General features: G+C 41.5%; 1 protein-coding gene across 1 annotated transcript in view; it reads left to right on the top strand.

Moving 5' to 3' along the window:
* POLR3B (RNA polymerase III subunit B) overlaps positions 1–22657 on the top strand; it is a 144108-nt gene that overhangs the window by 97400 nt on the left and 24051 nt on the right. Inside the window, exons 20-23 of the mRNA XM_027873285.1 lie at positions 971–1180; positions 4044–4202; positions 5616–5733; positions 7065–7207. Of these exons, the coding sequence (XP_027729086.1) occupies positions 971–1180; positions 4044–4202; positions 5616–5733; positions 7065–7207 (630 nt within the window). The remainder of the gene's footprint in view (positions 1–970; positions 1181–4043; positions 4203–5615; positions 5734–7064; positions 7208–22657) is intronic.

Here is a 22657-nt window from a genome sequence, read left to right as displayed (position 1 = left end):
GCCCAGGACCACCACAGGCACCAGTAGGAAGGCCTGAGAGCCCAGATGGGAAAGCACATCCAGCTTTTCTTGCTTACTAGACACCCCACGGAGTCCCGTGCCTTGGAGATGCTTCAGAAAGGATACAGTGGACTGTGTTCCATCCTGCTTGGCTTCTTGTTATCCAGCACCAAACGCTGAAGTGGAAGATTATTTAAACGCTCGTTCCTTCTTTTCTTTCTGTATGTTTCCTTCTATTTCCCCGTTGTGGTCCTTCTGCCCTCTCCTGATTATGTCGTTTCCATGGTTTTAAAAAAAAGAAGGTCAGGGGCAGCTAGGTGGTGCAGTGGATAGAGCACCGGCCCTGGATTCGGGAGGACCTGAGTTCAAATGTGGCCTCAGACTTATAACACTAGCTGTGTGACCCTGGGCAAGTCACTTAACCCCAATTGCCTTTAAAAAAAAAAGGGTCATTGTATATTGATTTTTTTTTCTTTACCAAATCTCAAATTCCTCAAGATAATACTGTACAATTCCAGTGAATTAAAGATTAATTTAGGTTTCTTGACTTTTAAATATTTGTAAAATGTGCAAAAATGTATTATTAGCTTTATAGACTGGATTTTAACATTTATATTTGTGAAAGTTTTCTGATCTTTGCAATGACTTTTTTCAGATGCCTCTTCTCCCATTCCCCCCCCCCCTCCAGGCTTAAAGTGATTTTTCTTTCCTGAATTCACCCTTATTCCACTTTTTACCTGTCTTTTTTTTTTTTTTGCCATCTAGCTGCCCCCACTTTTTACCTGTCTTGAGGGCAAGGATGAAATCTTATTCATCCCTGTAGAGACTATAGCACCTAGCACAGACTTCTGCTTACAGTAGGCACTGAATAAATGTTTGTGGAATGAATTAATGAAATGCATTTTTAATCATCTCTACTTATTATTGCTAAAATAAGTGTTTTTTTTTCCTTCCCTTATTACCAATAAAGGTACTATTGGATATAATCAGCGGAACAGAATTGATACTCTCATGTACCTACTGGCCTATCCACAAAAGCCAATGGTTAAAACAAAAACCATTGAGCTGATAGAATTTGAGAAACTCCCAGCTGGGCAGAACGCCACAGTTGCCGTGATGAGCTACAGTGGCTATGATATTGAAGATGCATTAGTCCTCAACAAGGCCTCCTTGGACAGAGGTAAGAAGCGAGCATGGCAGAGGAGGCCAGTAGGTTGTTGGAACATGTCTGCATGTGCACACGCAGCTTGGGAGGGTCTAGACTCTCAATATATCAGAGATAGCATGGCAAGCTGAGAATGCCCTGGACTGAATGAGAAGCCAGAAAGCCCAGCTTCCAGCCGCAGGGCCATCACTTCCAGGCAGTGGACCAGCCTCGGCATGCCTATCTCTGAATCTATAAGATGGGGGTGCTGCCTGCCTCAGAGCGCCCTTGGTGAACCAAGATAATGGAGGTGAAAATGCTCTCTGCAGAGCGTGAAAGGCTAGGCTAGGAAAATAGCTTTAGTCAATCCGAAGTCATTGAACACGGGTGCGTGGGATGCAGCAGTTGTTTGAAATTCAGACAAAAGTTTTAACACCTAATGGTTGACTTTCTGTTACCTAAACATAAGTCCTGTTCAGGATTAAGGTTTTCTATTTACATTAGATGTAGCAGATTTCTAGACTAGTGGGTAGAACCTTTGCTCTTTTTCACCACCCATAACTTTCGATGTTAACACATCAGAAGAGAAGTCTCAGGTCGTTCTCTCTCTGGGAGATGAAATAAACAGTCTTGTTTGTTGTGACTGTAAACTGCTGCCTGAGGCATTGGGGAGCCCATTGGTGGGCTTAGAAGGTCAAGTATTTGAATGAAGAACTTGTGTATAGTTTGGGTCGTGTCTCAATAGTACGTGGTAACTGTTTTTCAACGAGATGATGAACAGCAGTAATAATAAGGGAATTCTTTTCTCTAAATTTGCGGAGAGCTGAATTCTGCTTATAAGTAGAATATGGAGCGACAGAGAACCACCTGAAATGAAAACTGGTTTCTTTATTTGTGGTCTCTCCCCGCCACCCCCCTTCCTTGGCATTGCCCGCTGGGCTTTCCCCACCCTCCTGCTAGTTGCTAGGCAGCAATAACAGTACTCCTAGACATGTGTCTTTGGCATTAATGTCGGCTGCACTTAATTTATGCTTCTTTTTCTCCCCAAACGACAACAGCCATGCTTTAAAACTAGATGTTTTCCTTTCTGATTAACTGGTAACGTTTATGTGGAAACCTGAAGACTTTGTGATGTCTGTCAGAAACTCTGCAATGCCATTTAATGATCTGGGATTGCTGCCCCTGCCTTTACAGCAACCACCTGTGTATAAAATGACAATTTACACTTAGGAGAAGAGACTCCTACCTTGACACAAATTATGTCATGCTGGTATCCATTTGCATTGATTACAGTTGCAAGCCATTCGAAGGTCCTGTAACGCTCTCCCAAGGAGCCCGAGCTCCTGCTGGAGCTTAGTACTGCCAGCGCAGTATTGCCCTGAGGGATTGAGTAGAGGAGAGTGAAGGATGAGGGGATGGGAAGACCTGAAATGTTCTGTAGCCCAGCCTTGATGGTTTGCGTCTTTGTGTTACTAGTTGCTTCAGATTTGTTTAAGGTGCTGCTTTGGGGACTCTGGGCACTTGCTTTCACTTTTAGCCTTTCTTAACCAAATTCCCGGGTTTTCAAGAGAAATTGGACTTTAGGTAAGTGTATTGAGAACTGACGTTTATTTCACCAGTTATAAAGCTCGTTTCTAAGCTGACGTATTTTCTTATTTAAATTTTTCTGACATGTTAGTATATCTTGGAAAGATATTTCTCCAGTGAACAGATTACAGAGGTCAAAGGACCGTCCATTTCATCTTACATAGTATATATAAGTATATAGTATGCTTCACACAAAGTGGGTACTCAATAAATGTTTATTGAGATCAACTGAGTTACAGAGTATATCATGTTAAAAGTACATTTAGCAAAGCAATAAACAACAGGCCAGACTTGGGCTCCGGAATCTCGAGTGTCTGGAGGAGCAGCTTTTTGGCTGAAGATGTACCTGACGAATCCGGTTGGAGCCAAGAGTTGTGTCTTTCCCTCCCCAGATATTTCAAGCACACCTTGTTGTGTATCCCAGTTAATCTTTGGACAGTCAATTCATCTCGTTTTCTGCTCATCTATTAACTTAAACTTATTTGCTCTTAAAGTAGGAGAATAAACTTTAAACAACATGTGATTCTTAGCATCGTCTGTCTCCCTTCTCATCTCTGTGAAAGGGAGAGGTGGGTCTGCATAAGACCAAGGCCTGTTGTACAGTGTTCTGTTGTCCGTGGGTCACTATTAGCACCTGGCTGCCAGCCTGCTGGGGACGAGCCTTTCCCTCCAGGCCTACCTGGTCTGGCCAACACCTGCTGAGCTGGAGACCTACTCCACTTGGTAGAGCCCCCCAGGACTTGCACCCCTCAGGGTAAGCCTTTAAGGCCTGGGGTTGCCACCTATCATGGTGAAGGAGCTAGGGTTGGCAGTTTTGTGAAAGATGTCATTGAGGTTGTGGATGCCTAGAAAGAGAGGTGTCACAAATGGGCAGCCAAAGGGCTGCTGCCCTGGTGTCCTGATAATGTCATCAGATGCAGAGCAAGGCTTCTGGTGGGAGGGAGGGGTTATTGATAGACGCAGCATGAGGTGAGAGGGCATGGAGGGAGTATCTTCATAGACGGGGTCGTCAAACCAGTGGCATGCTGAGATATCGCACCCCAGCCTTCTTGTGGTGAGGTCCGCGTCATGGTCAGGTTAACGGCTGGAATGAATGGGAAAGGCATTTAAACTTCTCTCTGCGTATGCAAAATGAGGTGTGTGGACTGGACGAACACAGAGATAATTTCCAGGTTGGAGACTTTCTTATCCTCTCTTACACATTGCTTCCCACAGGCCAGGTGCTTATTCACTGCGATTGGGTTATAAACCAGGGTTTCCTGTGAGGGTGATGTGAAGGGTGGGTCTCATACCTGACTGTGTGTCATTTCAGGCTTTGGACGATGCCTCGTGTATAAAAATGCCAAGTGCACCTTGAAACGATATACCAATCAGACTTTTGATAAAGTGATGGGACCGATGCTGGATGCAGCCACAAGAAAACCCATCTGGCGGCATGAAATTCTAGATGCAGATGGTATTTGTTCTCCGGGTGAGCGTCACTTTGGAAATGCTGTTTCTTATGCCAGGGCACTTATCCCATACTAGTGCACATGGGCTCACCCAGTCTGGGTCAGAGGCAAGGCTATGCTAAACTGCCCTTCTGTCCCCTGTTTGATCTAAGGCAGATAGCCTCTCACTGTCCCTGTGGAGAGAATGTTTCCTTCCCAGAAGGCCCAGGTCCAGTCCTCCCCACCCTCCACGCTTCCTCAATGAAAAAGGACGAGTTCACGTCCTGTCTGCTTGCTAAATGTTAGTTAAGGATTCACTCTGTGGGTGGAGGGGCGGGGCAGGGAGGTTAAATGTTTGGAAATGAACTTCTCTGTGAAGAGGTGTGTTTGAGCAGATGTAGAGTGTATTTTCAGACCTTTTTAAAACATTAGGTATTAGGATTTATAATGTGACATATGTTAATCGCATCAGATTCCAATGGCATGTGACTGTTTCATGATTTGAAAGTTGGCCTTGAAGGTCCCTTCCAGCTGACCAGTCTGGGGCTGTGGCAAATCCATCATGATGTAATGACCAGAATTAGTGTGATAGCAACAAGCAGCCCAGACCTGGGCCTGGACCCTGAAAAGAGCAGGAGGAAACAACTCCTGGGCTCTCCACGCTCTGGTCCTGGGGAGCTGGGACTGCAGAGGGAGCTTGACTTCACTGCAACAGAAAACACACACATGTGATTAATAAATGTTCCCTCCACAAAGAAAGAGCGCACGTCTTGGTTTGAAAATAAAACTGAGATTTGCTGGTAGAAGAAAATATTTTTATTTTGCTGATATGCTCTAAGTTGACTTACTAGCTTGCCATTATTTAAAGAAATACCATCATTATTTTCATTATTCACCATCGGGTTTTGAATGTTCACTGAAAGCTGCTTTGTCTTCTTTTGCTAAAATGTTACCGTTGTTCAGTCACTTTTCAGTCATGCCCAACTCTTCGTGGCTCCATTTGGGATTTTCTTGGCAAAAACACCGAAGTGGTTTGCCATTTCCTTTTCCGGCTCATTTGACAGATGAGGAAACTGAGGCAAGCAGGGTGAAGTGACTTGCCCAGGGTCACGTAGCTAGTAAATATCTGAATCAGGATTTGAACTCAGGAAGATGAGTCTTCCTAAATTCAGGCCCAGCACTCTGTCCACTGCACCACCTAATTGACAGTGCTGTTAAATCTAACCTTGAGTCCCTTGACTGAAAACTTCTACTTTGGGTGTGAGATCCTGTGCTCTTATCTTAATTCATTGTTTTAAAAAACAATAGAGTAATAAGCATGGCCCGTTAGATTAGATCCAGTTGTGGAATCTCTCTCGTTACTTTAGCTGGTGTGACCGAAACTTCGTGTGTCAGTGACCTCTGCATTTTCAAGGAGCTGGTATGGAAACCTAATGTTCTTCTGGTTTTCTTAGGTGAGAAAGTCGAAAACAAACAAGTGCTTGTGAACAAGTCTATGCCGACAGTCACCCAGATTCCCCTGGAGGGGAGCAGCGTGCCTCAGCAGCCACAGTATAAAGATGTCCCAATAACGTAGGTGTCTGTGCGCCACTGTCTTGGCAAGAGGACGGAGAGAGGAAGGGTTGTGGAGATCAGGCTTTAGGGTCTGGGAAGCCCGGGAAAGAGAAACGGTTGCTCCTGGGTTCTAGCACCAGCCCTCATGGACAACTTGGTGGTGGGATCCTGAGCCCCAAGTGTTCACTGCGCAGACCCCATGCTGGGGAGAGAGGTGGAGATGTGGTGTATGTGTGGTCCTGCTCGCGTGCGCTAGTCAGGGGAAGTTACGCACACGCACACGCACGCACACGCACACACACACACACACACACACACACACACACACCCCCTGATAAAGTGTTGGCATGCTCAGTCCACAGGAGAGGCACAGATCCAGTGCTGCATGAGACCCAAGGGAGAGGGAAGGCCATTGGAGCTGGGTCCTAAAGTATGAGCAGGCTTTCAGTAATCTGAGAGGGGTTGGGTGTGTCAGGGTGGGGATGGGGGAGAGAAGCACAGGAGACACTGGAAATGCCCCCAGATATCTTTGTACTGTACTTGAAGAGAACTGAGGAGTGACAGGAGGGGTGGAGCAGACGGAAATGTAATTTCTGTTATTCTTTTGAAAAAACAAAACTAGAATTATATGTTGGCTCCTTAATGCTAATTTGCTCTACTCTTTGGGAAATTGTATTTTATGGAAGAGTTAGTTGGTAGTTGGCTATCATTCTCAGGCTATCAAAATAAAATCTACCAATAAAAATTTTTAGAGAATAAAATTAACTTTGAGGATTTAAGTGTATGTCATGTGTGTTATGTGTGTGGGTGCACACACTGACACATGTGCCCAGTGCCTAGCACATAGTAGGCACTTAATAAATTCTTTGCTGATCGATGGGACATAGTGTCTGTAAATATATATAATATGATAGCAAATGTCTCTGTACCTCAGTTGAACTAAAGACAGGACTTCAGACTGACACCAAATACAATAGAATGAAACATTCTGTAACCTGTTAGGATGCTCTGTTATTGTAAAAGTCAGAATTCCATGTTACCTTTGACTTCAGAGATAACCTACCGGTAAACTGCTGCTCTTAGCATGTGGGAGCCCCCCACAAAGGGATCGAGTAAGTTTCCAGAAGAGTCTTTGGGGGAGAAATGAAGTCTGGCTCAGAACTTTTTTGGGAGAGACAGGGTAGCCTAAGAGAAAAGGGGTGATGAGTCTGTAGGGGAGGCAGGGTCCATGGAATTGTAAGAGACACTGTGGCTTGAACCTGATGGGGAAGGGAGGCCGCCACTTGGGTTCTGTTTGGTGCTGTGGAAGGGCAGCGTGAGAAAACATTTTATTTCTCTCTTTTCCTTAGCTACAAAGGCGCGACAGATTCCTACATTGAAAAAGTGATGATATCCTCAAATGCTGAGGATGCTTTTCTCATCAAAATGCTCTTAAGACAGACAAGACGTCCGGAAATTGGAGACAAATTCAGTAGCCGCCATGGGCAAAAAGGTAAATGGCATTTTAAAAAAATCTTTCAAAATGAACTTGTTGAAAATAGATTTATGCCTACCTGGTGAGTACTTTTATATCTGTCCTCTTTAATATAATATTTAGTCATTTATTTTGTTATTAAGAAGTTGTTTTGTTAGTTCTAAGACACTGAATGGTGTGACCATTGCGTACTCTGGAACTGCTTGTAAAGCCATGATTGACGTAGCTGCTGGGCAGTAAATTATGTCATATGTGTATTCCAGGTCTTTGGTTTCATTCCCTGTTAAGGGAATGTTTCTGGTTGTTCTTGTAACCTAGAATGATGCTCATCTTTTTAGAATTTGACACATTTTCCTCCCAGGGTTCCCTTTAACAAATGACTAGAATTCTCAAACCATATTTCAGTTTTGTGACCCACGTTTTCTCTTTCCTCCCATGTCCACAGTTCAGCTTGTATTATTGTAGAGCATTACCTGGACCACTCTCCCTTCTTAACTCATAAATAAATATTCCTATTTATCCCTTAGAGCATCACCTCCATCTTTGTCCTTTGTCTCTTCTAAGGATACGTTCTGGGCCGAAGGATTATAATGTAAACTGCCTCAAGTCTCCCCAGACTCCATGTTAGGAAATGACGATTTACTCCCAAAGGAGTAATAAGTATGATTTCATAGAGACAAAAACAACAAAAACAGCTGAAACTGCCAGCTCCTCAAAAACAGGCCTTAGCAACTTGAATTAAATGGAGCCTATTTAATGAAGTAGCATCAGTCTGACTTCTCACAGTTGAGTAAGGTGAACACTTGCCGTAACTGAGGCAGTTGTATTCTGATGATTGAGTAAATTCCAGTGATAATAGTAATGACAATAACACAGCACCATAGTTGCACAGCACTTTGTATCCATTAGTACTCCTTAAAGTTGGTGCTATGGGTAGTATTATAGCTATTTTACAGGTGAAAAAAATGAGGGCTCCTAGAGGTGAATGGATTTGCCCACTGCTGGTCAGTCAATCAGCATTTACTGTGTTCCAGGCACTATCCTAAGTGCTGATGATGCAAAGGAAGTCAAAAGTCCTGTTGCTGCCCTCAGAGAGCTCCCATTCTAATGGGGAAAGCAGCATCTAACTAGCTAAGTACAGACGAGAGGTAGGCAATATGTGGAAGGTCATCTCTGAGGGTCACGTAGCTACGTCAGATCCTGTGACTGAGGCAGGATTGGGACGTGGGTCCTTCCTGACTCCAAACCCAGCTTTACCCACCCCCTGCTCCACCCTGGCCCACACATAGCAGACTCACACATCTTGGGGCTCTCACCATGGTTCAGCTGGGCTGAGGAGAGGGATGAAGGCTCACAGAGGCCTTCCCCGCCTTCTCCATCCTGCAGAGACGCTCTAAAGGAACAGAGACTCACAGACAGATTTTGTTTTAGGGGGAGGGTGACTGGTACATCTCTGTGGAACCAAATGAAAGACATTCTCTTGGGTTTTGATGACCTTTCGCTTGTGCTAAGGAGTTTGTCTCTCTAGTTTTCCTTTTCCAGATGGCTTTTAATCCAAGGGTAAAAATCCTCTGATTAATATGGATTCCCTTGTTAGTCCTCCATGACAGCTTCATCAAACTGATTGGAGGGGGGTAAAAAGGCAGGTAACAGAGCTTTTGTGGAATGGCAAGTGGAGGCACACCCGGACTCCAGTTTAGACGTGCTCTTCTTTTAGTCACATATAAAACTTGACTGCTTTATAAATACCTAGTCCTATCCAGCCTCATCTCTCAGTCTAGTTTAGATACGTAGGATTCTGGGAATATTGTTCCGTGTTCCATTTTCCACTACAGCTTTTAGAACTATAACTAAAATTATTTAAATAAACGTAAGGAGAGGTAGTAATACTTGGCCTTTCAAAAAAAAAAATCTGGGATCTTATCACAGAGTAAGGCTCATTGGAGCCTTCCTTTGTTTTTCTTTTTAAAAAAATTTTCATTGTTATTATGAACTCAGTAAACATCAACATATTCATACATGTCTAACTGAAGTATACATTTCAATAGACAAAGAAAAACAAAAAGGAGATTTTCTATATGAGATTATGAACTTCTGTTACATAGTTTTTCTTTTCCATACTACAACTTGTTTTTTAAAAAAAAATCAAATATAATATGATGGTTCTGTCTGTTATAATATGATGGTTCTGTCTGTTTCTCCTTCTGAACTTCCTTTTGCTTTGTTCTGTTTATTTTTTTAAGTGATTCATTGTTCTTTCTCTGCCCTTTCAAAATAACCCACCTATCTTTCCCACAACTCCCTCCTGCTCCCTTGCCCCCAAAAAGAAAAAATTCCTTCCTGGCAACAGATCATTCAGATTCCCACATTGGGTATGCCTGAACGTTCTGTACCTCTTGTCTGCCATCCCTCTGCCAAGAGGTGGTAGCTGTGTTTGAGTATTTGAAGGGTCCTCCTGTGGAGGAGGGACTTGATTTCTTCACTAACAGCCTTGGGTGGGAACTTGGGGTAAGTGGATTTGGCTGGTTCAAAGGAAAAGCTTTCTAATGGTAGAGTCATCCCCAAAATGGAATGAGGTTCTTTGGAAGATAAATGAGTGACCTCTCCCTCAGGGTCTTCAGGTGAAGGAACGTGCTAGAGGGAATTCTTGTTCACGCACCTGTTGGACTGGGTGGGATCTAAGACCCTGGGCCCCGTCGGTTCTTGATTACCCCAAGTAGGTTATCGGTCTCCTTAATCTATCTGTCTACTTAAATTATCTGTTATGTCGAACGCTTCCTCTCCTTTTGTTTCCCAGTGAGCTCCAAGTTAGGACTAAAACTACCTTTTGTCCCCTAAGAAATCATATTTTGTATATAAACTAAAATAGTTAAAAATTCAAAAATACATGCTTTAGAAAAATAATTATACATGTTGGTTGCTACAGTAAAATATTCAGAAAGCCAAAGCTTATTGCTTTACTTGGTTAACTAAATTATAATCCCATTTAGGGTAGGAGCCCTGTTATATTTCTTTGTGTCTGCTCACAATGACTAGTCAGTCAGCAAGCTTTTATTAAGCATCTACTATGTACCAGGCTTGTGTAGACTTGTACATAGTGCTATATGAATATTCATTCTTTGAAAATGAAATGAATTTAAGTGCTCATTTTTTGGTGGCTTTCTAATTAAATGCATATAATATGTTGTATTAGCATATAATAGTCTTTTCTCCATGATATCAAGGAAACTAGATGATAAGCTTATTAGGTAGGGACCTTTTATTTCTTTGTTTCCATCCACAGCAGATTGTTCTTCTAATAAATTGTCTCTAATATTCAGAATTCACCAAATCAAGTCAATAAGCATTTATTAAGTGCTTACTGTTTTCCAGGCACTGGGCTAAAACCTGGGGTTACAGAGAAGAGGGGAAAAGCCCAGTATCTGCTCTAAGAAAGTTTAGACTAAATATTGCAGATGAAATAGTGTGAGGGTTTTTTCGAAAAGGCTCTAATTTTTTTGGTACAATAGACTGGAAAGTAGTGGTACCACTGCCTTGGGAAAGGCAGAGAAATGATGAGTTCAGTTAATGGACATGTTTTTTAAAATAACAGTGGAACATCTATAAGCATTTAGGAAGAACGTCTTTTTTAATTTTATAATAAGAATATATGTTTTATAATGATCAACAAGAACATAATCTTGGTAGAAAACATAGATTGAAATGAAGTGTTCCTGGTGAGTGATTTGAATTAAATTCCCCAGCTAGTGATTTAAATAATAATTTAGATCAGTGGTCTCCAAACTTTTTAAATTACATGTTCCCATCTAAAAATTTTTGAGCATGTTGCATTTCCAGTCTGTATATGGTTACTCATTCTTAAATTATTTACTGTACTAATAATTATGTGTATTATAAAACCTATACAAAATGGAAATTTTTAAAGGATGATATAAAGATGAAATAAATTTGATCCCAAAGTCATGGGAAACACTGCAGTTGACTGATTTGGGGAATAGCATGGTCAGAAAATTACTTTGTGTCAAGAATGGATAGGAGAGGGGAGATATTTTGAGTCATAGAAACCACTTAGGAGACTCTTTCAGTAGTCCAGGCAGGAGATGATGAGGGCCTAAACAGAGGTGGATATTTGAATAGAAAGAAAGGGACGGATGTAAAAGATGTAATTTCTATCTACATGACATTTAGTAACCAATTGAATTTGTAGGGTGGAAGATAAGTTAAGAGTCAAGGATAATTTCAAGATTGTAAACCTAGATGACTAGAAGGGTGGTAATGCCTTCACAAAAATAGAGAAATTTAAGAGAAGTGGTTTGGGGAGGATGGGTAATGATTACTGTTTTGGATATATTGAATTTGAGATTTCTGTCTAGTTCAAGATGTCCCATAGGCAGCTGGTCATCCAGAGCTGGTGCTCAGGAGAGAGGTTAAGGTTAGATATATAGATCTGTAGATCTAGGCGTTATCTACATAGAGATAGTAATTAAACCAGTGGGAACAGATGAGGTCACCAAGTGAGAGAGTATGCAGAGAGAAGAGAATAGGGCCCAGGACAAAGCTTTGGGAGACAACCTACACTTAGGGCAGGCTTGCACAATCTACAGAGCGCAGGCCATTATGGCCCGCCAAAGGGGCCCTTGGGTGATAGGTTGTGCAGGCCTGTTATATATCCTGCACATTTTCTGAGGGCTGCCCGAAATCCTTTGGCGGGCCACATGTCGTGCAGGCCTGACTTACGGGGTGTGATAGAGATGATGATTCAGCGAAGAGGCCTGGGAAGGAGTGGTCACATAGGATGGAGGCACCACCAGAGTGACAACAAGATGGCAGACTGGGTACTTTCTTTGATCCCCATAATCTTTCAGACCTCTCCAAAACAGAAACTATTCACCAAAGATGAAGCAACTTCAGCTTTTTCCATGGTCTAGGACACCAAGAATCCAAAAGAAGAAAAAGAAACAGACAAACCCCAGAACTCATAAACTGGTGTTTAATGACCCTGAGCTCGTGCAGCACCCCTTCTCTACTACAAGGCTGCACTAGCAGACCCAAACATACGACTCAGGCTTACATCAAGACTTGCCCCTACTCCCTGATTTTCCCCTTTTTATTCCCCCTTTCCAGTGCTGTGGAGCCCTGGCTCCAGGCTGTGGAAGTTCCCTTAGGCCTCAGCAGCCACCTTGGCTATAGCCCTTCAGTAGCAAAAGTCTGGGGCCAAAACCTAGAAGCACCCATCCCAGTGCCAGGGAAAGCAGCTTCTACCAGTGCCATGATAGGCAGGCTTTGGACTGTCCATGGCTAGCCAGAGAGATCAGGAACAGAGGAGGTGGGACAGGTCACCAGGATAGGACATTGTGCTTGTAGGAGCTATGCAGCACTCCACCAAGCCTGAGGGAAAAGCACAGCATCTAGCTGGGGCCAGTTCTCACCACCCAAAAGTCATTTAGGGCAGAGATCTAGACTGGTGAACTGTGAACTGCCCAGTGTGGGAGGAGGCTGAGACCTGTTGAAATCTAGCCCCCAAGGAAACCATAGTCAGAGTGAGGAGAGTCAGAAATGAATGGTAACAAAAGTAGGGGTGGGGAGAGGCTGAAAGTACCAAAGATTTCAGGGAGAAGAAGTGTCAGAGACCTTGAACATAAACAGGTAAATCAGTAGGAAAAACAGTAGCAACAGAAGGAAATATGGCCTGCTGAATGAAGAGTACAGAGAAAAGAGAGAGACCAGATGATTATAGGGGTCATGGATTGAGAATAAGGGTCCCAAGTAAACAGAAAGAGGAGATGGATAATGAAGAGAGTGAAAGAAATCCTTTTTAGAAAGGAGCACAAAAAAAAATGGAAAAAAATTATCCTCATTTTTTAACTACTAATGAACTAATTAATGAACAGGAATAGCTGAAAGGGAAATCTAACTCACTGAGAAGAAAAAAGAGGGGGAAGAAATATACAACCAGATAAAAACAGGAGAGAGGAACTAATAAATAAAACCCATAAGTGAAAGAGATGACAAATGAGAGGATGGGCTTCAGGGAGGAGAAGAGAGCCAAAAAGAACAGGGCTACTTTAAAAAAAAAAAAAGTTTAAAGTAAAGTAACTCAAGGAACATAATATTGTTTTTACAGTAGGAGAGGGGAAGAATCATAAACTGGAAAAAGTCCCCAATTTTAGAGATAGAAAAAAATATAAAACTCATAACTTTAAATGTGACTGGATTAAACAGTTCAGTAAATGAAAACGAGTAAACATATTGGATTAAAAAATAAAACCCTGCAATCTATTTCTTACAAGAAATATACTTTAATGAAAAAAGACCTACACAAAATAAAACAGGATGGAAAAAAAATTTACTATGCATAAAATGAGTTTTTAAAAAAGATATTGCCATTATGCTATCAGATGAAGAAAAAACATTCAAAAATAAAGAAGTATACACAAAGAAACTGTGTTATGCTGAAAGAAACCATAGACACCAAATCAGTATCAGTAATGAACTTATATGTTCCAAACGCCTTTGCATCCAGACTGATAAAGAAAACATCTGAGCTTCAAGAAGACATAGACAGTAACACAATAGTGACAGGAAACTTCATTATCCTTATATCGGTTTTGGATAAACCTAACAGGAAGATAAAAGGAAAAATATGGAACTGAACAAATTTCTGGAGAATCTAGAGTTAAAAGACTTGGTATCTTCTAAATGGGACAGCAGAAGAACATACATATTACTCGATCACATGAAACTTTTACAAAAATTGACCATGCATTCGGGTACAGGGATATTGCAAACAAGCATTAAAAAGCAAGAAAATGATAATGATGAAAGAATGTGCCAAAGTTTTCTAGGATGCAGCTGCAACAGTCCTTGGGGAAAATCATATCCATACAATCATACATTAACAAAATAAAAAAAATAGAAAATTAATGAAATGAATATGCATTCAAAAATCAACAAACACACAGAAAAGAGGGAGGACAACCCAGAGATAAGTATCATGACAACCCAGAGATGACAGAGTATGTAAGCAGAAGAATGGGGTGATAAAATGTCAGATGCCACAAACGAGTCAAGAACATTGAGGTTTGAGAAAAGATCATCAGATTTGGCGATTAAGAGACCATTGATAACTTTGAAGAAAGTAGTTTCAATCGAATGAGGAGTCAAGTATAATGAGGTTGAGGTTGAGAACCTGGGAGCCTGGAATAAAAGTAATAATAATAATAATAGTAATAGTAATAACATTTATTTAGCACCTTGTCTAATTTGATTTTCACAATAACTCTGTGAAATGGGTGTTATTATTCTCCTCATTTTATAGATAAGGACACTGAGACTGAGAGAGGTCAAGTGACTTGCCTAGGGTCACATACCTAGTAAGTATATGAGGCAGGATTAGAGCTCAGATCTTTGGAATTCCAAGTCCAGCCCCCTGCTACTTCAGAAAGGCAGATTTGGAGGTGGGGGTTGGGGGTTAGAAATAATATGATTGTAAGCCATCCATGATAGTTCATGTTGGGATTTTTGCTCTTCTCTAGTGGAAGTGTGTGTGTGTCTGTCTGTCTGTCTCTCTGTCAGTCAGTGTATATTGGAAAGCTTACTGCAATTGAGGTGATGGGGGAGGTCTGGCTATGGAAGTACTGGTGGGAGGATGTAGGGTGAGGAATTTTGCCTGCCCGGCTCCTGTGGGTGTCTGGATTGGGGGAGGTAATACTCTCCCAGAGGGGCCTCCGAGGGAGACTTGCGGTGAGAGGTGACCAAGTAAAAGAATGTTGAAGGGATAGAGTTGGAGATGAATCCATAATTAACCTTTCAGGAGTGGGAGGTTAGAGGGGACACCTCCCCCAGTGTGCGACGTATCTTCCCATCCTCTGATTGGTCAGTCACATACCTCACTCCACAGCCCCCACTTTGGAGATCACTGATTTAGATCAAGGCTACCACTGATTAAAATTCACCTTGTTAAGAGAGCCAGTCTGTGTTGGCTAAGGAGGCCAATGACATCCAATGGTTTTTGGTTTTGGGTTTGTTTGAACTTATGATTTTATCAATAGGGGAAGCTCCTGGTTTGAAAATTCTCCACCCAAGGAACTTGTCTTAGAGAGTCGCCTGGAGCAGTGAATTGCCCGTGGTCACTGTGTGTCAGGTCTTCCTGACTCAAGGCAGGTTCCAGCCCCTCTTCCCTGTTGCCTCCTAAACTATTCTTATTTGTCGTGTTGAACTTGAAGTACTGCGGTCAAGGTGGGAAGATCCAACAGGCATCTGGACGTAGAGGACCAGGGAGTTCCAGGGCTGAAAACAAGGATATTGAGGTCATCTTCATAGAACAGAGGAGTGCTAAAGCAGAGTGATTTTTGTACATTGATTTCATGGTTACTTTGAAGCATTCAGCCTGGAATACCAGTCATTGGCAAAATTTACTCAATGTAACCCTACCATTTAAGCCCCACCCCAACTTATGGACTTGAGCCCCGAGAAGGTCTTATGCAGTAGTTGACTGTGCAGTCTTTTTAGCAGTTTGTGGGCATTACACACATATGTGTGCATGTGTGTGTCTCCCTCCATCCAGACACAAGATAGAACAAGGGCTGGGGTAAATTGAGTTAGTCTTTGCCTCCTTAATTGGGGAATATTTGAGTGATGGGTGTTCACTCTACTGGCAAGTACCTTCAAGCCACCACCTTCTCCAGCAGTCAGTCTCAAGCATCTGCATTTCGAGCTTTTTTCTTAAAGCTTCCCTTTGCTCTGCCTGGTCCCCTGTATTTCCTAATTAAAAGTATTTCCACTTAAAAGTATAACATGAAGCTGCCATCAGAGATTCGTCCTGAATTCCAAGACAGTGTAAATTGTGTTGTTTATTTTCAATACCCCTTCCCTCCAGGTGTTACAGAAAATGAAAAAAAATCATGGTTACAAAAACTATATTTCTGTTGTTAATTCACAACCATTGGCAGGGTAGCAGGAGAATCTGTAGATACATGAAGCAGTAGAAAGGGAAATTTAACCAGGTAGTTCCGTGTGTGGGAAAGAATACAGACACATGTAGAGGTTATTTTAAAAAAAAAACAACTTTAGGACAAAGACTGGAGATGACAGATTGAGTGGGTAAACTGAAGCAAGAGAATAAATAGTAATTAGTTGGGAATCAGTATGAGTGTAGTGTAATAACTGGGCTGGGAAAGAAAGTGAAAGTGTTTTATCAGTAGCTGTTTAGAAATGTAGGAAGACACAATAGAGCAGTACCACCTTCTGTGACCTCAGAAATGGAGGAGGATTGATCCGGGAGCTGAGGGATGAAGGAAAGTAGAAGGAAAGTATTTCTATAAAGAAACCAGCGGAAGACGATCCTCCAGCTGAACAGAAAGGCAGATCAGGGTTCAGCAGCAGGCAGCATTCATTCCCAGCCCACTTTTCAGATGCGGGAACTTCAGCAAACCGGTTACCACCGTTTTCCAATGAGAGTTTTGGGGGGCTCTAAAGAGCCTTGCTTCTTCTTGCTTCTTTGTGAGTTCAGGAGTAAATGTGTGATCAGCTGTTCGCCTGAGAAAGAGTGTGTGTGGGGAGGGGAGGGACTTTTATCGAGATTCTCAAGCAAATCATCTTTTAGAAGCATGCAAAATACTGGTAAAGGCCAATTAATTGGTAATTATGCCGTTTATACTATACACTAAACAACCCCACCATGCAACACAGCATTTATTATTTTATTTTGACAAAGGGATTTTTCTTTTTTTGTTTTTTATTTTTTTAGTTCAGTTGGGAAAGAAGACAATTATTCAGAGCTCTGAACTGTTGCTTCCCTCCACAGTTTTCCGTGCAGCCTTCCAGGTGCTTTAGAATGGAGATGTGACTTACCTGATTGCTGTACCGGGATGGGCTGAAGGAGAGTGTAGAGAAGAGCATGAGACCAGGGTGTCTGGGTGGACTTTGTCCCTTCCATCGCTTTCCCCCATCGGCATTTTAGTTCTAGATTCTAAAGACTATACCAAGTGAATAGGGGTGATCCTTGGCGTGTCATGTGGGGTAAAATTACGTTGAAGCGGATTGTTCTGTTAAGGTGGAAGCCATTTAGAGAAGGTATCAAAGAAAAAGCCTTTTTCAAAGCCTGTTTCAAAAGTAGCTGATGTATTTATGTAGAAGGTAAGCAGGCTTTTTGCCCTGCTTTTTTCTTAAATTCTTTGGGTGAAATTGTCTGTTGACCCAAAGAATGAAGAGGAAGAACCCAAATAAAGTTTCATCTGGGTGCCAAGCAAACCAAATTATTACATTTCCACATTTCCCCATATTTTCTTTGCTGAAGGGGCAATGAGAAAGGAAAAAATTGGACTCCTTTGATGTGAGGAGGGAGAAAAAAGCAATATATCACTTCTGAAAGAACATTTCTCAGTCTCTCATGTGAAAAAGGATTAACACCTCCAACAAAGGTCCTGCAGGTCACAGAACTGAGAAGCCGGACTGAGCAGTATCCCTAAGGAGAGGAAAAACTGTATTTAAGTTTGATTGTTGGGATCCAGAAGCTTTTTAATTGCTGCAGACCTGAGATAATGGTTTAAATCTTACAGTATCCACACTTAAATTCTTCAAGAAAAGGAAACTTGTTTAAATTGATTACAGGCAGCATTTGTTTTTGTAAATGAACTCTTATTCTCATCAGAATAACAGTTTCTTCCTGGGATGGTTCAGTGCATCAAACTTCAGCTAACATATTATTTTGCTCTTTTGGGGTCTTCTTGATCAAGGGAAATTCCATTTCCTGGTTTTTTCTTCTTCTGGTTACCATTGGGTGGGGAGGGGGCAGTGGAATTGCTTAAGAAACTGCTCCTTTAATTTCTTAAAAAAAAAAAAAAATTTTTTTTTGATGAATTATTGGCCAGAGAAAGGGAAAAAACCCTGCTTTCCTCACCTGTAAAAGAATTTTTGCTTCATAGAGTTGTCAAGAAAGCACATTGTGAATCTTGGAAAAGTTATTATTGTAAAGAGATTGTAGAAAGGAAGAAATAGTACTTCATGTGTGAAAGTGCTCATGTCTCCAGGCCTTCTTTTTTCTTGTTTTCCTTTTTTATGTCTGGAAGTCTTTAAAAATTGAGTCCATATTTAAAAAGAAAAAGTTAATGAGCAAATAATTATTAATAGCAACACCTCGCAGTTCTATGGTGCTTTATGCTTTTCAAAGCATTTCCTGCCAATCTGACGCTGGAAACAGCCCCTTTTTCTGTCGGTCTGACTTGGGGTATCTCCTCTGTTTGATCCTGGTCTAATGAAAGCTCCCAGGGCGAGAGGAAGAAAAGGAACCAGTGCAAGGAGATCAGAGCCCATGATCTTCCCAGGCTTTTATCAGAAAAGAAATTTGGGCAGCTCTGGCCCAAATATTAAAATTCAGCATTTTCCCGTGTTGGGCTGAGGCATTATTTAACTTGATATTTGAGGACAAAATTTGGGGTAAACAGTTAACAAGCAACCTCTTGACCTTTCAGTAAATACCCAAATAAACCTTTGAAATTGGGCGGTTAGCTGTTTTATGGCATAGAATAAAAATCTCCAATTGCGTTACCTAATAGTGGACCTTGGACACATGTGATTAAGCTCTTGACACGTTGGGTAGTGTGTATTTGGTAAAGTTCCTATGGCTATTGTTTTACAATCATGCCTCGCAGGACCATTGTAGGGGTTTCAATTAATTAGCCCTTTGTGTGCTTCAGACTATGCAAATTTATCACATCAAACCATTCCACAGCTCATGGGAAAGCCGTGGAAAAAACGGCATTGTCTTTTAGGGCCTCCTCTCATTTAGAGTGATGTTTTAATAAGAAAGCTAATCAAGTTTTCCTATGCATTATTTATCTGTTAACATGTAAGGAAGAACTGAATTAAAATTATGTCAACCAGGATGTGCCCAGTGGTGTGATCGATCTGGAAATGATTCAGCTGCAGGACAAAGCTGCTGTGATTCAACAATTTTTGTCCTCCCTTTTGGGATTGTTTGGGGGGTAGTGGTGTGTAAGGGAGAATGGCTAACTTGACAACGAGCGTTGGTGGAGGGAAAGGCGAGAGGAAGGATCGCTTCATTCAGGATTCACGTTTTCGTGTAAAGATCCTGATTTTTGATTATTTAAAGGTTCATAAGAGATAAGTTTATTCTGGCCAAAATGTTTGTTCCACCGTAATGACACGTTGGTTCGGAAGCTTTCCTGCAGTTCTTTGGGCCCGGTCCCTTCTTAGCAACATGTTCCTCAACAGTAAACATTCCATCAAGTTTTATAGAATATCAGCCCCGGGCATGATGAGGGTAACGTTATTATAAAAACTCTCTTAATAATGGCAAATGACCTAACCAGATCCATCCAGGACTGGTCTTTTTTCACCTTTAGCAAAAATCAGTAACACTGCTGCTACCTCTATTCATTAACTTATTCCCTTTGTGATGCCAGTGCGCTTCCTGCTGAGAGTAATTGGGTTCGTTAATGATGGTGAGGATGATAATGGTGATGATGATAATTATTATACTACCTTGTATTTATGTAGTGCTTTCTGTCAAGGACCTCTGAGTGCTCTATAGGTATGAGCTAGTCTTTTCTCACAACACTTAAAATAGGTAGATAGTTACTCCCACTTCAGAAACCACGAAACTAAGGCCCATCAAAGTGAAATTGAGTTTTACCCGTTATCATACAGAAAATCACTTAAAGAGGGGCATCAGTCTCACTTGCCTGGTTCAGAATGATGTCCATTTCACAATATCATCTAATACACTGTCTTACTCTTCTTAGAATTAGATGACCAAGAAAATAGGATGCGGTTTTCTTTTTTGGTTTTAGATTTTTATTAATAGGCTCCTAAAGAAAAGGAGTCTTCCTGATGAGAGGAAACTTTTATCCCTAAAAGATGTATTAAATGAAAGTAGACGATCTATCTTATTATAGAAAAGCAACACAGAAAACTGAGAATTCATACAGCCCACAGTTGGGGGTGGGGGGAAGAGTGTCTTGAGCTAAGGGATAGGGATAAATTCTGTAAAAAATCTATCTTTTCCCAAATTTATCGATCAAATTTCCTAGTGGAAGCTGGTAAAGGGATATGTTCTGGAGCTCCTTTCCTTTGCTAACCACCCAGCCTCTTCCCATGTGGTAAGTGATGTAAAAAAACCCCATAAAATGACTTCAGCCCAGCACTTAGTGCCCAAGTGGTTCAGCTCTGGAGGACAAGGCCCTTTGCCACACTTAAGAGTTAGCAGAAAATATGGCCAGTCTCTATAGAGCAAGCTTCTTAATCTGGTTCAGCAGAGTAACGGTGCAGTTTGCTGTTCAGGATCTTATCGTGAGCCTCAGAATGTGTCTGAACTTCTTTCTGATGGTTGCTTTCCATTTTGGAAATATTCTAATGGAATAGCGGGCCCAGTGGAGGAAGCAGATGTGGAGGACCCTGCAGCCTGATGGAGGGGAGAGGCCCTCGGCTTAGAGTGATGATGGCGGGCTCTGCTCTGTTACTGATTTCTCTCTGATACGGACCCGGCACTTCTCTCTGGTTCCTCACCTGGAAAGGGGCTGGGAGGAGCCAGAAACATGAAACAGCCTTATTAGCATAAGGACTGTGCAGACGTGTTAATAACAACAGCGTTTGTATAGCACTTTAAAATTTGCAAGGTGTTTTACTAATAATCTTTTATTGTCACAACAGCTCTGGAAGGTGCTAATATATCATCCCCATTTTACAGATGAGGAAACTGAGGCAGAGGTTAAGTGACTTGCCCAGTGTCATAAAATTTACAGGTATCCGAAGCTGAATTTGAATTCAGGCCTTTTGGACTCCAGGTCCAACAGTCTTAACAAAACTCCAAATAATAATAGTAAATAATAAAACAATGGGGACCAGTATTTAAATAGGAGTTGATTGTCAGTAAAATAATGAATTATTCCATGCTCAGCAGATGTTAAAATACTTTCTTTTTTCTCTTCATTTTAATAATTATAATCAGATTAAAATAGCACCTCAAACTAATCCTTTACACTAGAGTTGGAGGGTTTAAAAATGCCAAAAGTGACGTAGAAGAAGTTGTAGTTAGGCATGCTTCCTGGGAGAATCAGGACTCCCTGAATCAGAAGGTGGGTGTGGGGCAGACTCAGCACACTTAAAAACTTCAGGTTTGCCACCAGAACAGACTCGCTAAGTTAGCACAAGCGTCTGGTTGGGGGATAGCCACTATAGGAAGAGGCCCTTTGGTTTGCTTCTTCTGGATGCAGAGTAGCCCTTGGACCAAGGAACTTTGAGTTTCCTATTTGCTTTCATCTTTATAAACTCAATATTAAGCTTGGTGACATCAGAATGCTGCTATTTTAGTGATGGAAAAGTTTTTTCTTTTTTAGAAGCTCCCCTTGCTGGAGTTCCTACTGCACAGTTAGCTGGCGTATTGAGTTTTTTTAGGCATATTAACCCAGTGTATTTGCATTTCACAGCCAGGAGGATGTGCTCTAAACAGTGGTGTTGAGAAACCAGCGTGAGCCAGGGACTGAGATTTTATTTTAAAATATGAAATGCTGTGTAAGCATCCGAGCTATGAATTGGTAATTGTCTCACAACATTTTCCATTCGATACGGTTTATTTGTCGCCCATCCTCTTTTAGGGCTTTCGGGGAAGTATTAACACATTGAAATGAACTGCATATCATTTACATTTTTAAACCAATGTTGGAAGAAAATGACCATAACATTTAAGAGTTTAAATATCGGGTGGAATTTTACACCCCAGTCCCTAGAGAAAATACAGATTTACTGTTTTGTGTGAAGGATGAAGAGAAACTTTGCTATTATGATTAGAGGCATGAATAATTCCGAAACTGAAGAAAGGGGTTTTTTTGTTTGTTTGTTTGTTTGTTTAAAAAGATATCTGGAGCTGTGATGGAGAAGTTTTTGTTGAAAGCTGAACTTTTCCACTGGCCAAGCTCATTTGAGATCATCAGATTCTGTCTAAATATTTTGTTTTAACTTCTAAGCTCATTATGCCCTCTTTGTGTTAACTTGTATTAAAATCTGTCAGCTATGACTGGTCTCATAAGCACAGTCAGCGGACCAGAATAAGTTAATTATTTACTTGTGGCACTAGTGCTCTTCATTTAATGAAATGCACAGCTGTGTTAGATCTGCGGTGGGATGTGTAGCCGCCATTGTTCGGCGAGTCAGCAGAGGGTAGAAGCCGCAGTGATGGAGAGCCCTCGGCTCTTTCTGCTGCTCTGCCTTTCTGTGTCGATTTCATGCATCTTTTATCATTCACTTTCACACAAAACAAACAACACAGGGCTGTCTGCTATGGGAACCATCTTGGCAGAGAAAAGGGTCTTCAGAGCCTCAAGTAACTTTAAGTTAGGGAAGATTTAATTTTTGGCTTACAGGTGTCCTTGGTACAGATGCAGCCTAGGGATTTCCTAGAAGTGAGTGAAAGGAAAAAAAAACCAAAAGTTTCATTTTTATTTAAAAAAA

The sequence above is a fragment of the Vombatus ursinus genome, unplaced genomic scaffold (assembly GCF_900497805.2).
Source record: "Vombatus ursinus unplaced genomic scaffold, bare-nosed wombat genome assembly UNPS02003292.1, whole genome shotgun sequence".
Classification (NCBI taxonomy): domain Eukaryota; kingdom Metazoa; phylum Chordata; class Mammalia; order Diprotodontia; family Vombatidae; genus Vombatus; species Vombatus ursinus.
Note: the sequence above shows the minus strand (reverse complement) of the source record. Positions and strands in the feature narration are given on the sequence as shown.